This window comes from Garra rufa, chromosome 24 (genome assembly GCF_049309525.1).
Source record: "Garra rufa chromosome 24, GarRuf1.0, whole genome shotgun sequence".
NCBI classification, from domain to species: domain Eukaryota; kingdom Metazoa; phylum Chordata; class Actinopteri; order Cypriniformes; family Cyprinidae; genus Garra; species Garra rufa.
The window spans coordinates 34,227,232-34,241,876 of record NC_133384.1 but is presented as its reverse complement, the minus strand read 5'-3'; the positions used below and the strand labels follow the sequence as shown (position 1 = coordinate 34,241,876).

Here is a 14,645-nt window from a genome sequence, read left to right as displayed (position 1 = left end):
TTACACAAATAATAAAATAAATTAACAATGTAATATACATTTAAATGTAGCTATATACATTAAACTATTTTTAGTAGAAAACATTAAATATAAAAAAAAATAATGAACAAAAAAAAATAACATTGAAAATATATTAATAAATAAAAAAACGTGATTTTTAAAATAAAATTTGGACACCATGGTCTTTGGAAATTAACCATGGTAATGTCATCATTTCCATTAAAGTCTAACGAAAACTAAGAGAAAAACTGTAAAAATAAATAAATAAATACTCCTACTAATAACATAAATAAATAAAATAAAAATAATTTTAAATGAAACAACAAATTGTATAAATAATAAAAAAATAAATGAACAATGTAGTAATATATGTTTAATTAAATTATATAATTAAACTATATTTAGTATAAAAAAGACATTAAATATTTAAAAAATAATAATAAAAATAATGATTAAATCATAAAAATAGCATTGAAAATAAATGAATGAAAAAATACATTTGATAAAAGTATAAATACAAAAAATAAAAGTACTGTATAAATAATAGTTAATAGAAAATATTTAAAATCCAATTAGTAAAACACCTATTCAAATGCAGCAAACGCCATTTAAATATTTAAACATTTTATTCTGCTTATAAACAACAGTCAACGTTTTTTGCAATAATAAATGTTATTACAGATTGAGAAGATTCTTCTCATGAACTATAATAAAAATAGTACATTTTGCACATTATAAAGGGCTTGTGGGGAAGTTGCTTTCTGAAATCATGACTATAGTACCTGATTACTCTGGTCTGGTTAACTTACTAGTTCCATATCTGCAACTACCTGCAGAAAACAGAAGTTTGCTAATGGCAAGTGAAGGTCAGTGTTACTAAATCAGCAACTGAACATCCTTTTTCCCCACATGTTTTGTTTTAAGATTACACAACTCAAGACTCCTCATCGCTTTCATCATCTTCCTCTTTCCTCTTCCGTTTGTCCTCCTCACCATCATCTTCCTCCTCTTCTTCCTCTGATGTCTCGTCATCGTCCTCAGCTCTGAGAGTACAAACACACACGGGTTACTTCAACTAACTTCAATTTAAATGGAAGATAAATATTTTAAACATTTAAACATAAATCTCACTGGACAGGTCTGTTGAGATTCACAAAGTCTCTTCCTGAGTCCACATCGAAAGGATCTGGAAAAATTGTAAATAAACAGACACACAAAAAAAACACCAAAGTTAGTATTTTCAAAAGACTTACAGTACATTTGACTATTTTAAATCATCAACCCGTACCGTACCTATATCCTCTTCCTGAGGGGCGGCACTGAGAAACTCTTTCTCCACAGCTAGTAGTTCCTCTTCTGATTGGCTGGAAGCGTAACCCTCTAGAAGAGTCTTATTCAACTCCAAAAATCCCAAACCCCACTTAAACTTTCTCAACAGGAGCACAGCGAGGTCACGAAAGCCTGATCACATAGAGACACATACATGTCAACATCTGGCAGATTTGCACAATTTAATCTCAGTTGCTGTCGTTAAACTGTAATACTGTTCAAAAAATTGGGTTCGTTTTTTGAAGAAGTCTCTTCTGCTCACCAAGGCTGCATTTATGTGATCAAAAATACAGTAAAAACGGGAAAATTGTGAAATATTTTTACAATTTCAAATAACTATTTTCTTTTTCAATATATTTTAAAATGTAATTTATTCCTGTGATGCAAAGCTGAGTTTTTAGCATCATTACTCCAGTCTTCAGTGTCACATGATCCTTCAGAAAACATTCTAGTATGATGATTTGCTGCTCAAGAAATAATTCTGATTATTATCAGAATAGAGAAATCTAGAGGGATCGGCTTACCCACAATGCAGAAGGTGGCGGCATAAGCCTCGACGCAGGACAGCTTGCACGGCTTTCCGTAGTTTACAGGATTTGCTGCGACCAAGTACGGCAAAAGCCTCGGATGTGAGCCAATCATTTTGCTGAAAGGCGTGTCTTCAAGTCGTGCCCATGAACAGTCAATTACAGCCAGACCACTATGTGCCACAATCTCCCTGGAAATGAAGGATATTATAAATTAAATACTGAGACAACGTTCGTAAAAGAAGTCTCTTATGTTTACCAGGCTGTATTAACTGATTAGAAATACTGTACAAAATTTAAAATATCATTACAGTTTAAAACAACTGTTTTCTATTTAAACATACTTTAAAATGTAATTTAGTCCTGGGATGCAAAGCTGAATTTTCAGCATCATTACTTCAGTGTCACATGATCTTTCAGAAATCATTCTAATATGCCGGTTCGCTGCTATAGAAACAATTATAAGTATTATCAATGTTGGAAACTGTCTTCAATGTCATTTTTGATCAATTTAATCCATCCTTGCTGATTAAAGGTAGTAAGATTGGTTAAAAAGCATTTTGAATGGTAGTACACATACAGCTGAAGTCAAACGTTTACATACACCTTGCAGAATCTGCAAAATGTAAATTATTTTACCAAAATAAGAGGGATCATACAATGTTATTTTTTATTTAGTACTGACCTGAAGAAGATATTTCACATAACAGATGTTTACATGTTCCACAAGAGAAAATAACAGTTGCATTTATAAAAATGATCCCGTTCAAAAGTTTACATCCACTTGATTCTTAATACTGTGTTGTTATCTGAATGATCCACAGCTGTGATTTTTTTTTGTTTAGTGATAGTTGTTCATGAGTCTGTTGTTTGTCCTGAACAGTTAAACTGCCTGCTGTTCTTCAGAAAAATCCTTCAGGTTCCACAAATGCTTGGGTTTTTTAGCATCTTTGTGTATTTGTACCCTTTCCAACAATGACTGTATGATTTTGAGATCCATCTTTTGACACTGAGGACAACTGAGGGACTCATAAGCAACTATTACAGAAGATTCAAACACTCACTGATGCTCCAGAAGGAAAAACAATGAATTAAGAGGGGTAAAAACTTTTTGAATTTGAGGATCAGGGTAAATTTACCCTTATTATGTATTCTAGGAAACATGCAAGTAGCTTCTGAAGGGCAGTGCTATATGAAAATATATATATAATTTAAGCAAAATAAGAAAAATGTACACATCTCCATTCTGTTCAAAAGTTTTCACCCCCAGCTCTTAATGCATCGTGTTTTCTTCTGAAGCATCAGTGAGCGTTTGAATCTTCTGTAATAGTTAGATATGAGTCCCTCAGTTGTCCTCAGTGTGAAAAGATGGATCTCAAAATCACACAGTCATTGTTGGAAAGAGTTCAAACACACAAAAATGCTGAAAAACCAAAACATTTGTGAGACCTGGGGCCCGTTTCAGAAAGGAGGTTAAGTGAAAACTCTGAGTATGTTAACCCTGAAATAAGGGAAACTCTGGGTTTTCAGTTTCAGAATGGGAGGTTTATCAAACCTGAGAAAGCAGGGTAAGTCAAGCCTGTTTCTGAAAGAGAGGTAACTTATACTCAGAGTCAGTTACCTTGGTAACTTACTCTGTGAACCAAACCTGGTCAGGAGCAGGTTTTCTTCTGTAAACCCAGAGTTTCTTTCGGTCTCCTCCCCCTTTTTAAAGTGTAAGTGATGTTTAAATACATCATTCATTCATTTATGCTTCAAAAATGCTTTTCTTAGTGAGTGTTTTGGAATGTAAATTTAGTGCATTTTACTTAAAACAAGAAAAATAATCTTAATGCAAATGGAAACAAGATTATTTTTCTTACCCAATTGGCAGATAATATGCAAAATAAGAAAAATACACTTACAAAGATTAAATAAACACCTTTTAAAAAAAATAAAATTATTGAAATAAAGTGCAAAAACAGTAATTTTACAGAGATTTTCATGAAAGGTTTTACAGAAAAAAAAAAAAAAACATTTTACAGATTTTTTCCTTGTTTCAATTAGGATATATTACTTTAATTTTATGGTTTTTGTTTGGCAGCCGTAGCTGCCAGTCGTTTAACCGTTTTTTTTTTTTTTGTTTTTTTTTTACAGTGTAAAACCCTTATTTGACAGATTTTATCTAGATTATTACAATGAAAGCACTAAATGTTCTACAGAGAAACACTGTTAATTTACAAATCATTACAATAAAAAAAAAAAAACTTCAATAAAATGTCAAAGCATGCTCAAGGTGAAAAATAAACAGTTTTATTTAAAAGACAAAATACAAAGTCTGCACAAATGCCATATTAAATTTACATTTTACATTTAAGCTCTTTTTTTTAAGAAATACAGCACAATTACATTTAAAATACTGTGATGATGAAGAACATGGAACAGTTTAATCAAAATGTTTAATTAAGTATATAAGACAACTTCACGTCCAAAGAAAATATTTCCTGATAATTCACTCACCCCCATGTAATCCAAGATGTTCATGTCTTTCTTTCTTCAAGTCAAAAACAAATTAAAGTTTTTGAGGAAAACATTCCAGGATTTTTCTCCATATAGTGGACTTCAATGAGAGCCAATGGGTTGAAGGTTCAAATTTCAGTTTCAATACAGCTTTCAAAGGGCTTTACAAGTTTCCAGTAACCCTTATTCCTTGGCTGGGATCATGTAGAGTCCTTTGAAGCTGCATTGAAACTGAAATTTGGCCTGTTAGCTCCCATCGAAATATGGAGAAAAATCCTGGAATTCCTCAAAAACCTTTTTGACAGAAAAAAGAAAGACATTTTTCTTAGAAATGTATCTTGATTTAAGAATCGTTAGATTTTTTTTAAATTGGAACAACAAGACAATAATACTAAGTAAGAAAAGCATTTTTTAGGTGCATGTCAAAGTGCCAAAAAAAATAAAATAAATAAATATATAAATATATATATTATATTTGGATTTTAACATTCTTCCAGTATACTTCCATCTCCTCTTCATCTGAGCCTTCTTGCTGTTGGCTGAGTAGGCGTCAAATGTTCATTTCATTAATCTAATTAAGAAATGCAACTTTGGATTAGAGAACATTTAATTATGTGAAAAGAGCATTAGACTATGTGGAAAAAGCTGCTGCAAATTGAAATAGACACAGAATTATATTTTAATTTCAAATATTAGTAAAGTCATGTAGCCTACACCCATCAACCCTTTATGCTTAAAGCTTTACCTGGTTGAATTATGTTTTTATACTTCATGTTTAGCTGTTTCATTCTTCTTATTTTTTTAATTTAATTTAATTTTATTTTATTTTTTTGCCTGTGGGATACCATGAAAATGAATAGTTCATTAACTTATTGTTCTGTCAGTTTTTACCTTTGGTATTCTAATTATTAATAATTAAATTATTATATTCTTAATAATTATTAAGAATTAAAGTTAAGTATTGGCTCGAAGTATGCAGAGGTCTTTTTGGCGGGAGCTGTTGCCATGGTGAATCATAATTTCGGAGCTCCATTGATCAGGGCTTTTCATAGTCATGGTGCAAGCACTAAACTCAGAGTAAACCTACTCAGAGTAGATTAAACTAACTTAGTTCAGCTGTTCTGAAACCAAAAACTCAGAGTTTCCCATCTCAGGGTAAGTCAATTCAGAGTTCAAGTTTAAACTCAGAGTTGGTTGAACCTCCTTATTGAAACAGGCCCCTGAAGGATTTTCTGAAGAACAGCAGGCAGTTCAGGACAAACAAGGGACTCATGAACAACTATCACTAAACAATCATTTGTGGATCATTCAGGTATTTTTTACAGTCTATGGTAACAACACAGTATTAAGAATCAAGCATATGTAAACTCTTTTTGTGGACTATATGTAAACATCTTGTATGTGAAATATCTTCTTCAGGTCAGAACTAAATAAACAATAACATGCATTTTGTATGATCCCTCTTATTTTGGTAAAATAATGAACACTTTGCAGATTCTGCAAGGTGTATGTAAACTTTTGACCTCAACTGTGAATTCTGCAATGAGATAGACCATTGAACACACATTAGTGGTGTGAATGGATTTTAAAAACGAACAGTGATCTTCTGAAAATGCTTCCTGTGGCCCACCTGTCTGCAGGTGTGACATATTTGGTTCCCATCGGGCTGAGTATCAGGCCATTAAAGCGCTGGTTGAGTCGCAGGCAGCGCACCAAACCTTTCCTGGCCAGCTTTCGTCCTGTACACCGTTTTGGATCACAGTGACCCAGATCCCACATGGCCAGCGGACAGGGCAACTTCACACCTCCTGCAGCCTCTGAATCCTTATCCTCACTGGCTGAAACACACACACAGACTTCATTACACACAACTAATGTCTGTCATGCTTCCATACAGAAAATTAAAGAGAGTAATTAACTTTAAAAACTTTAAGAATCTCAGCTTATATGTAAAAAAATAAAAATAAAAAAATAAAATAAAATGCACACAGACCTTGCAGAGCCTCATGCATCTCCTCTGTGAAAGTTTCCAATGATTTCCCCTTCATCTTGTGTCGTGTGTCTTTGCCCTTGTGAACAGGTCGCTCGCATTTACCCTGTTTCTTACGTCCCATGTCTGAAATTCACCTTACTTTTTCTTTTTAGTAATAACTTTAACCTTAACACGTGTGTATAAGCGTGTGTAACGGTTTAACTAATTTATAAACCGTATTTAACCACCTTACACTTATAGCACAGCAATAACGCATCTACTTTATGCTGAATCATGGCATAAATTCTAATGTTTCTAGTCTTTTAGAGCAAATCCCAAAGATTTATTCAGACACGCTTTTCGTTTCGTGAGGCCAAAACACGGTGACGTTATGAAACATGGCTGTTATTAGCACCAAGCACAAAAGTCGGTAATTTATTTAAATTACATCAACATTAATACTATCCTGCTTCGTTTTTAGGTTATAGAATAAAAAATAATATTTTAAGACAATATTTTGAACACGTTATACAAAACAAACACATAATTATCGCAAAAGTAAAAACGGAAGAGGACTTTTATTTAGACAGAATTGCACCCGGAAATGTAGCATTATATTTTTTGTTTACCTGCTATCGCCGCCTTTCTAAATTTCACAAACGTTTTAGTGTATATTTCGTCTTTGTGATTAAATTAATCAGCAAAAAGGACACGGTTTGATCAATTAAATGTGATAATGTCGCATTTATGTTAAAACTATTAAATATAAGGTATTTTTTCCACAATTGATGCGTTTCACAAGCAACGCGTTCATCAAACATAACATCTTCCGATCGGTCCTGTTTTCACTTCTGTCACATGAACAGACAGAACAGAACAGAGATAAAATGTAGTTTTTCTCTTCCACATCTCACTATTTGAGCAGTTATGGAGTGTGTGTATTTAAAATTGTGCTTATATCTGACAGCACTCGGTAAGTGTTATAGACAAAGTTTTGTTTTCTAGCATGATTAGATCATCTGATCAATACAGTTGATGCGGAACTAATACTATTCAATACGTTTGTTGCCCAAAGGATTTACATACAGTTTGTTTGTTTATTTAGAGGGTGTTTAGTTAATAATAATAATGTCAGTATCCACTTTATGGTGTTTTTTTTTTTTTTTTGGTATTTCAGTGGCTGTCACATCAGGAGGGAAGATGAAGATAGTAGAGGAGCCTAATACATTTGGGTGAGGTGTCCAGCAAACTCTGAATTTTCAGATCAACTACAGGTATGTGCCAAAAAATTAGAATATCGAGGGAAAGTCCATTTATTTAAATAATTTGTTTCAAATAGTGAAACTTGTATGTTATTAGTTCTCTACACACAAAGTGAAATATTTCAAGCCTTTATTTGTTTCAATTTTGATGATTATGGATTAAAGACAAAAAAAAAACAAATCCAGTATTTCACAAAATTAGAATATTTCATGTGACCAATAAAAAAACGATCTTAAACACATGTTGGCCTTCTGAAAAGTGTGTTACTGTACTGTATTATGTCCTCAGTACTTCATTGGGCCTCCTTTCGCACTAATTCCAGCATCAAGGCGGCGTGGCATGGAGGCGATCGTCCTTTGACACAGTTGAGGAGTTACGGTAGCCCAAGTTGCTTTGATTTTGGCCTTCAGCTCGTCTGCATTTCGGGGTCTCAGTACCTTCATCTTCCTTTTGACAATAACCCATAGATTTTCAATGGGGTTTAAGTCAGGCGAGTTTGCCGGCCAATCAAGTACAGTTATTCCATGGCTATTAAACCAGGTACTGGTAGTTGTGGCTTTGTGGGCAGGTGCCAAATCCTGCTGGAAAATAAAATCATCATCTCCAAAAAGCTTGTCGGCAGCAGGAAGCATGAAGTGCTCTAAAATTTCCTGGTAGACAGCTGCATTGACTGTGGACTTGATAAAAGACAATGGACCCACACTAGCAGATGACATCCAAACCATCACTGACTGTGGAAACTTCACACTGGACTTTAAGCAGCTTGACATTTGTGCCTCTCCGGTCTTCCTCCAGACTCTGGGACCTTGATTTCCAAATGAAATGCAAAATTTGACTTGGGACCACTGGGCAACAGACCAATACTTTTTCTCCTTAGCCCAGCACAGACGCTTCTGACGTTGTTTTTGGTTCAGGAGTGGCTTGACGCATGGAATTCTCCAGCTGTAGCCCATGTCATGCAGACGTCTGTATGTGGTGGTTCTTGATGCACTGACACCAGCCTCAGTCCACTCCTTATGAAGGAAGGAGATTTCTGAACCGCCCTTGCTTGACAATCCTCTCAAGGTCACTTGTGCACCTTTTCCGGCCACATTTTCCCTTCCTCTTAACACTCTGTTAATATACTTCGATACTGTGCTCTGTGAGCTTCCAGGTTCTTTTGCAATTGCCTTTTGAGACTTTTCCTCCTCTGCACAAGCGTCAAGTCAGCAGTCTTCCCCATGATTCTGAAGCCTACTGAGCCAGACTGATACAATTTAAAGGCTGAGGAAACCTTTGCGGGTGTTTTGCGTTAATTAGCTGACTAGATTGGGACATCTTTATCTTTAATCCATAATCTTTAAAATTGAAACAAATAAAGGTTTTTAGTTTGTTCACTTTGTGTGTAGTGAACTAATATAACATACAAGTTTCACGTTTTGAAACAAATTATTGAAATAAATGGACTTTCCCTCGATATTCTGATTTTTTGGCACATACCTGTATAAGATGAATTCATAAAACAGACTCTTCATACTCACTTTTATTTTTCAGGTTGAATAATCAACTTGTGTCTCAGAATAGTCGCCTGCAGGCGAAAATCAGCCCATCTCCAGTGTCTGGACCTCCACATCTGCACAGACTAGCAGGGAAATGCTTCAACTACATTGAAGCCACGTTAGTAACATCTGTACAACCTTAAACACTGTATTCAAAAAGGGTATTAGCTTTATACACACCTTTAATTGATTCTTCTTCTATAGAGGGTTTAAACTTGTGCCACGGTTAGGTCAAGTACCCATATTGCCATATTGGCGATACTTAGATATAAACAACAGCATGAATAGCACGGTTAATGTGCCACCGAATATGTTGTTCTCGTAATTTATGCTGTAAACCTGACTGGAAATGATAAGAACAAACATGAATGTTGTCAAGATTCTTGCCCTGGAAATTCTGGTTTAGTTTGGCCAACCACAAACGCCTTTCCTCAGATAATTTTTTGCACTCTTCTCCTTGATTTGTTATAATTTTTGGCATTCTATAGTACTCCAAATGTTTTTCCTGGTCTGACAGATTAGTACAGCCCAAAACATGATAATAATTGACCATTTTCAGCAGTAATAATCAGCAAAAGGTGCAAGTTTTGTTCAGTCCAGTAGCATTGTTTACGTTCAGTGCTGCCAATATGGCCAATTGTCTCAGAGACAACTAGCCCCATATTATATGTAAAAGAATATTTGTATGAAAGAAATTGTGTGCAACTAAAAGAAACTTTTTTTCTTTATAGATACAAATACACATTTTGTCCATTTCATAATGTGACTCAGCATGAACAGAGTTTCAGATGGAACGCATACAGCGGCATTCTGGGGTAATGATCTTTATAAAATTGTTTATTATGCTTTTTTTCTATTTAGTTTAGCTGTGAAAACTATGATGTGAAATCTCTGTTGTGTGTGTAGTATTTGGCAGGAATGGGAGATTCAGAATAACACATTTTCTGGCATGTGGATGCGAGAAGGAGATTCATGTGGAAACAAGAACAGACAGACGAAGGTCTGTATTACATGAACGTATGTTTTGAATGTACAGTCGAGGTCAAAAGTTTACACACCCCTTTCAGAATCTGCAGAATGTTAATTATTTTAACAAAATAAGAGGGATAATACAAAATGCATGTTATTGTTTATTTAGTACTGACCTGAATAAGATATTTATTAATTTCAAAAGTTTTCACCCCCGGCTCTTAATGCATGGTCTTTTCTTCTGGAGCATCAGTGAGTGTTTGAACCTTCTGTAATAGTTGCATATGAGTCCCTCAGTTGTCCTCAGTGTGAAAAGATGGATCTCAAAATCACACAGTTATTGTTGGAAAGGGTTCAAATACACAAAAATGCTGGAAAACCAAAGAATTTGTGGAATTTTTCTGAAGAACATCAGTCAGTTTAACTGTTCAGGACAAACAAGGGACTCATGAACAACTATCACTAAACAAACAAACACAGCTGTGGATCATTCAGGTAACAACACAGTATTAAGAATCAAAGGGATGTAAACTTTTGAACGGGGTCTTTTTTCCTCCATAAATTCAACTATTATTTTTCTCTTGTTGACTATATGTAAACATCTTTTATGTGAAATATCTTCTTCAGGTCAGTACTAAATAAACAATAACATGCATTTTGTATGATCCCTCTTATTTTGCTAAAATAATTAACATTTTGCAGATTCTGAAAGGAGGATGCAAACTTTTGACCTCAACTGTAGCTGTAGCTGTATCTGTATGCATGTTTTCTGCCAGTAAATGTTGAGATGTTATATCTATATTTAAGGTTATCCTGGTCTGTGGGAATAGCAGTAAACTATCGAGTGTTTCAGAGCCACAGACGTGTGTTTATTCGCTCACGTTTGTGACGCCACTAGTTTGCCATTCACACTCCCTCTTGGGTAAGTTAAATGTCATGTATTGATAATAAACGATCCCACTAGTTAGTTTAACCCCTATTTACAATGTATCATTGCTCTTGTGTTTTAGTGTATCCAGTTTTGAGCGAGGCGTTGCAGAAAGAGTGGGATGAAATTGCACAAGCTCGATATGACGATCTTATCACAGAACAGGTGACACTCGAACACTTTAGATATTACAATCTTCATGCATCTGAGAACATCGTAATAAAAGGTGTTTGACTGTGTGTGTTTAGGGTTATAATAAGCTGCTGAAGGAGCTGTTCGAAGAGGCTGGTCTCCTGAGGAAAACTCAGCAGCCGAAACCAGAGGAAAAGACGTCGTCTCTGACACATCAGAGTCTGGAGCAGTGCACACAGGTCAGACAGACGAATATTTAGTCTTAAATTTAAGATTTATGCATTTGGATTGGATATAATACGTCCATTCATTTGGATTGCACAGTTTTAAACAGACTAATAAACATAATGTGATGCATGTTAACTACACTATCAGTCAAAAGTTTTTGAATAGTAAGATTTTTAATGTTTTAAGTCTCTTCTGCTCACCAAGCTTGCATTTATTTGATCCAAAGTACAGTAGAAACTGTAAAAGTTTGAAATATCTTACTATTTAAAATAACTTCTATTTGAATATATTTTCAAATGTAATTTATTTCTGCGGTCAAAGCTAAATGTTCAGCATCATTACTCCATTCTTCAGTGTCACATGATCCTTCAGAAATCATTCTAATATGCTGATTTGCTGCTCAAGAAACATTACTACTAATTATTATTATTATCAATATGTAAAACAGTTGAGTACATTTATTCATGATCCTTTGATGAAGAGAAAGATCTAAAGATCAGCATTTATCTAAAATAAAAAACTTTTGTAACATTATACACTGTACATATATTATTTTTCTTTTATAGGTTTATAGAAATGAATACTTTTATTTTAGCAAGGATGCTTTAAATTGATCAAAAGTGATGATAAAGTCATTTATAATGTTACAGATAATTTCTAAATCAGATAAATGCTATTTATCTGAATTTTCTATTCATCAAAGAAACCTGAAAAAAATTCTACTCAGCTGTTTTCAGCATAATAATAATAATAATAAATATTTTTGAGCAGCAAATCAGAATATTAGAATGATTTCTGAAGTATTGTGTGACTGGAGTAATGATGCTAAAAATTCAGCTTTAAAATCAGGAATAAATTACATTTTCAAAATATATTCAAATAGAAAACAGTTACTTTAAAAAATAAATATATTTCAACATTTTACTGTACTTTGGATCAAATAAATGCAGACTTGGTGAGCAGAAAAGACTTCTTTAAAAAACATTAACAAAAGCTAACTTTTGACAAGTAGTGTATTTGCATTTATTTAATTTTATTTAAATAATCATAATGCATTTACGTGTAAAAGTATGACGGTGGCTGCGGACACAAATAGTTTGAAACTAATTTGATTTAATTACCTGTTTCAAACATGCATCACATTAAGTTGATTAGTTTATGTTTAAACCATTTAATATAAATGGATGGAAATTTGATATGAAAAATGCAAAATGCAAAAATTCATGAAGCTTAATTCATACATTTTGTGCAGGACATGTACAATGCACTCAACTTTAGTTTTGCTTGTGAATTTAACGTGTTTGTTTGTAACAGGATTTTGAAAAGCAGCGAGCAGAGATAGAGCGGCTACAATCACTCTTAACACAACATAACATCTCCTACCAGACGACAACAGGTGAGACACATGTGCACTTCTGCTCATCTAATGAACACCAAAAAGTCACTTAAAATGACAGAATGTGTCATTTAAAAAGGAAAACTAAAAATTATTGATGACCTTAAGGTGCATTACTGTTGGTCAAACAGGTTAAGTGCACCAATTAAATTCTTCCTGCTCTTTCAGACAGGACAAGGGATCAGGCTCATTTGGAGCCATCACCCATCCAGGAGCAGCACCTGCGCGGCGACACTGGCTTTATCGCTGATCTGCACTAAGACGCCCAGCAGGATCACAAAACATACCGCTAATCATTCAGGAAAATAATGCTACTGTGAGATAATGGTATTTTATGATGTTTAAATTAGACTTGATTCAGCCTAAGCTAAAAATAAAGTTTTTATGACATGACAAAGAAAGTGTTGTGCCATGAATTTTTAAACTTAACGTCATTTTGTCTTCTTGGTACTATGAAAACTTTTCTTGAGCCTTATAGTTTGTACATCAAGACCAGCCTGAGGGGCCATTCGCACAGAATGTGTTTTTGCATTTATAAAACATGAGACGCAGGACAGTGGAATGAAAAGACACTGGTGTTGAGATCTAGACGTGTCTTCTTACAAGTTTGAACTTTTTGCAACTTGGGTGCTGCATCTTCAGAAAGCGGTGTCATGTGTGAGACGCTAAAAAAGACACGAGCGCAAGTGTCAAAAACATCGTCTAGCACGTTTACACAGAAAAACAGCAATGTTGGCTCACAAAAGGAGTATTTTTCTGCAAGCAATTTTTCTTATCCATACTTGAACTATAACGTTAAATATTTGCAACCTATTTTAGAGAACCTTTAGAGTGCGGATCGCAAATCATTTGATTCAGAACGGGACTTACTGGCAAGTTTGTGAATCATTTGATTGAGATTGGGGCTTTGGGTTCGCAAATCATTTGATTCATATCGGGACTTCGGAGCTGGTTTGAATCATTTCGCGAATTAAATGATTCAAGATTCGCACTCAAAGTGCCGATCGTAAATTATGGTTCGCGAATCGCTATTCAGATAGCTATTCGCTATCTTTTGATTCAGAACAGAACTCGGCGAATCATTTTGTGTAACAAATAATTTGATATTCGAAATTACGGTTCGCAAATCATTATTCAGAAAAGCGACTACAGACTACAGAGCGTGGATCACGAATCATTTGATTCAGATACAGTTCAATACAGTTATAAAAACAAAACAAAGAAGAAAAGAAAGAAAGAAACATTCAATAAAGCACATTTGAGGTTGGGTGTGTGAAAATTAGCTAACTAGTAACACAAATTAAAGGGATGGTTCGGAGTAGAATTGACTTCATTGCTATGCACTCCGAAGCCCTTGTAAATACCCCATCCGAAGTTTTTTTTACCTTAGTCAAACATTTATGGAGATATTAGAGTTTTTCGAATTGCTTGTTACAGGAGTGAATGGTACATGTGATGTATCTCGTAAATTGCACCACTAAACGTGCAAGTAATCTTACCAAACTTGTACAGTAGTGCAAATAGGTTATGTACTCACAAAACGCTGCATCGGAACATTTGTAAGTCCACCATGAGTGTTTTAAAAACACGTTTTAGCCGATCCCTACTAGTCTCAAAAACTACAAATGGCGACACGTCGACGTCACTTCCCTGGTTTGAAAAAAGCACGTAAAAGTCCTCCTACAAGTTGACATGCACACAGATGTAGTAGGAGGACTTTTACGTGCTTTTTTCAAACCAGGGAAGTGACGTCGACTTGTAGTTTCTGAGACTAGTAGTTCTCGGGTAAAACGTGTTTTTAAAACACTCATGGTGGACTTACAAATGTTCTGATGCAGCGTTTTGTGAGTACATAACCTATTTG

General features: G+C 34.4%; 2 protein-coding genes across 2 annotated transcripts; one reads left to right on the top strand and one right to left on the bottom strand.

Annotated features, from left to right (window-relative positions):
* Positions 1-607: 607 nt before the first annotated feature.
* Positions 608-6,879, bottom strand: LOC141300827 (18S rRNA aminocarboxypropyltransferase-like). Its single transcript, XM_073831119.1, has 6 exons — positions 6,349-6,879; positions 5,986-6,193; positions 1,854-2,047; positions 1,294-1,461; positions 1,132-1,186; positions 608-1,043 (listed from the first exon to the last, which is right to left on the bottom strand). Exons 1-6 carry the CDS (start codon positions 6,467-6,469, stop codon positions 935-937), a joined length of 855 nt encoding a protein of 284 aa, XP_073687220.1. The 5' UTR covers positions 6,470-6,879; the 3' UTR covers positions 608-934.
* Positions 6,880-7,102: 223 nt separating this feature from the next.
* LOC141300824 (N-acetylglucosamine-1-phosphotransferase subunit gamma-like) lies at positions 7,103-13,182 on the top strand. Its single transcript, XM_073831117.1, has 10 exons — positions 7,103-7,300; positions 7,505-7,559; positions 9,124-9,246; positions 9,860-9,943; positions 10,035-10,128; positions 10,905-11,019; positions 11,108-11,190; positions 11,274-11,396; positions 12,700-12,781; positions 12,950-13,182. Exons 1-10 carry the CDS (start codon positions 7,255-7,257, stop codon positions 13,039-13,041), a joined length of 897 nt encoding a protein of 298 aa, XP_073687218.1. The 5' UTR covers positions 7,103-7,254; the 3' UTR covers positions 13,042-13,182.
* Positions 13,183-14,645: the final 1,463 nt, after the last annotated feature.

Coding starts and splice junctions, on each gene's coding strand:
- LOC141300827 (XM_073831119.1), bottom strand. CDS start 6,469: ATGGGACGTAAGAAACAGGGTAAATGCGAGCGACCTGTTCACAAGGGC. Junction 6,194..6,348: donor GATGCATGAGGCTCTGCAAG/GTCTGTGTGCAT, acceptor TGTGTGTTTCAG/CCAGTGAGGATAAGGATTCA. Junction 1,462..1,853: donor CGCCACCTTCTGCATTGTGG/GTAAGCCGATCC, acceptor CTATGTGATCAG/GCTTTCGTGACCTCGCTGTG.
- LOC141300824 (XM_073831117.1), top strand. CDS start 7,255: ATGGAGTGTGTGTATTTAAAATTGTGCTTATATCTGACAGCACTCG. Junction 10,129..10,904: donor ACAAGAACAGACAGACGAAG/GTCTGTATTACA, acceptor TCTATATTTAAG/GTTATCCTGGTCTGTGGGAA. Junction 11,397..12,699: donor GTCTGGAGCAGTGCACACAG/GTCAGACAGACG, acceptor TGTTTGTAACAG/GATTTTGAAAAGCAGCGAGC.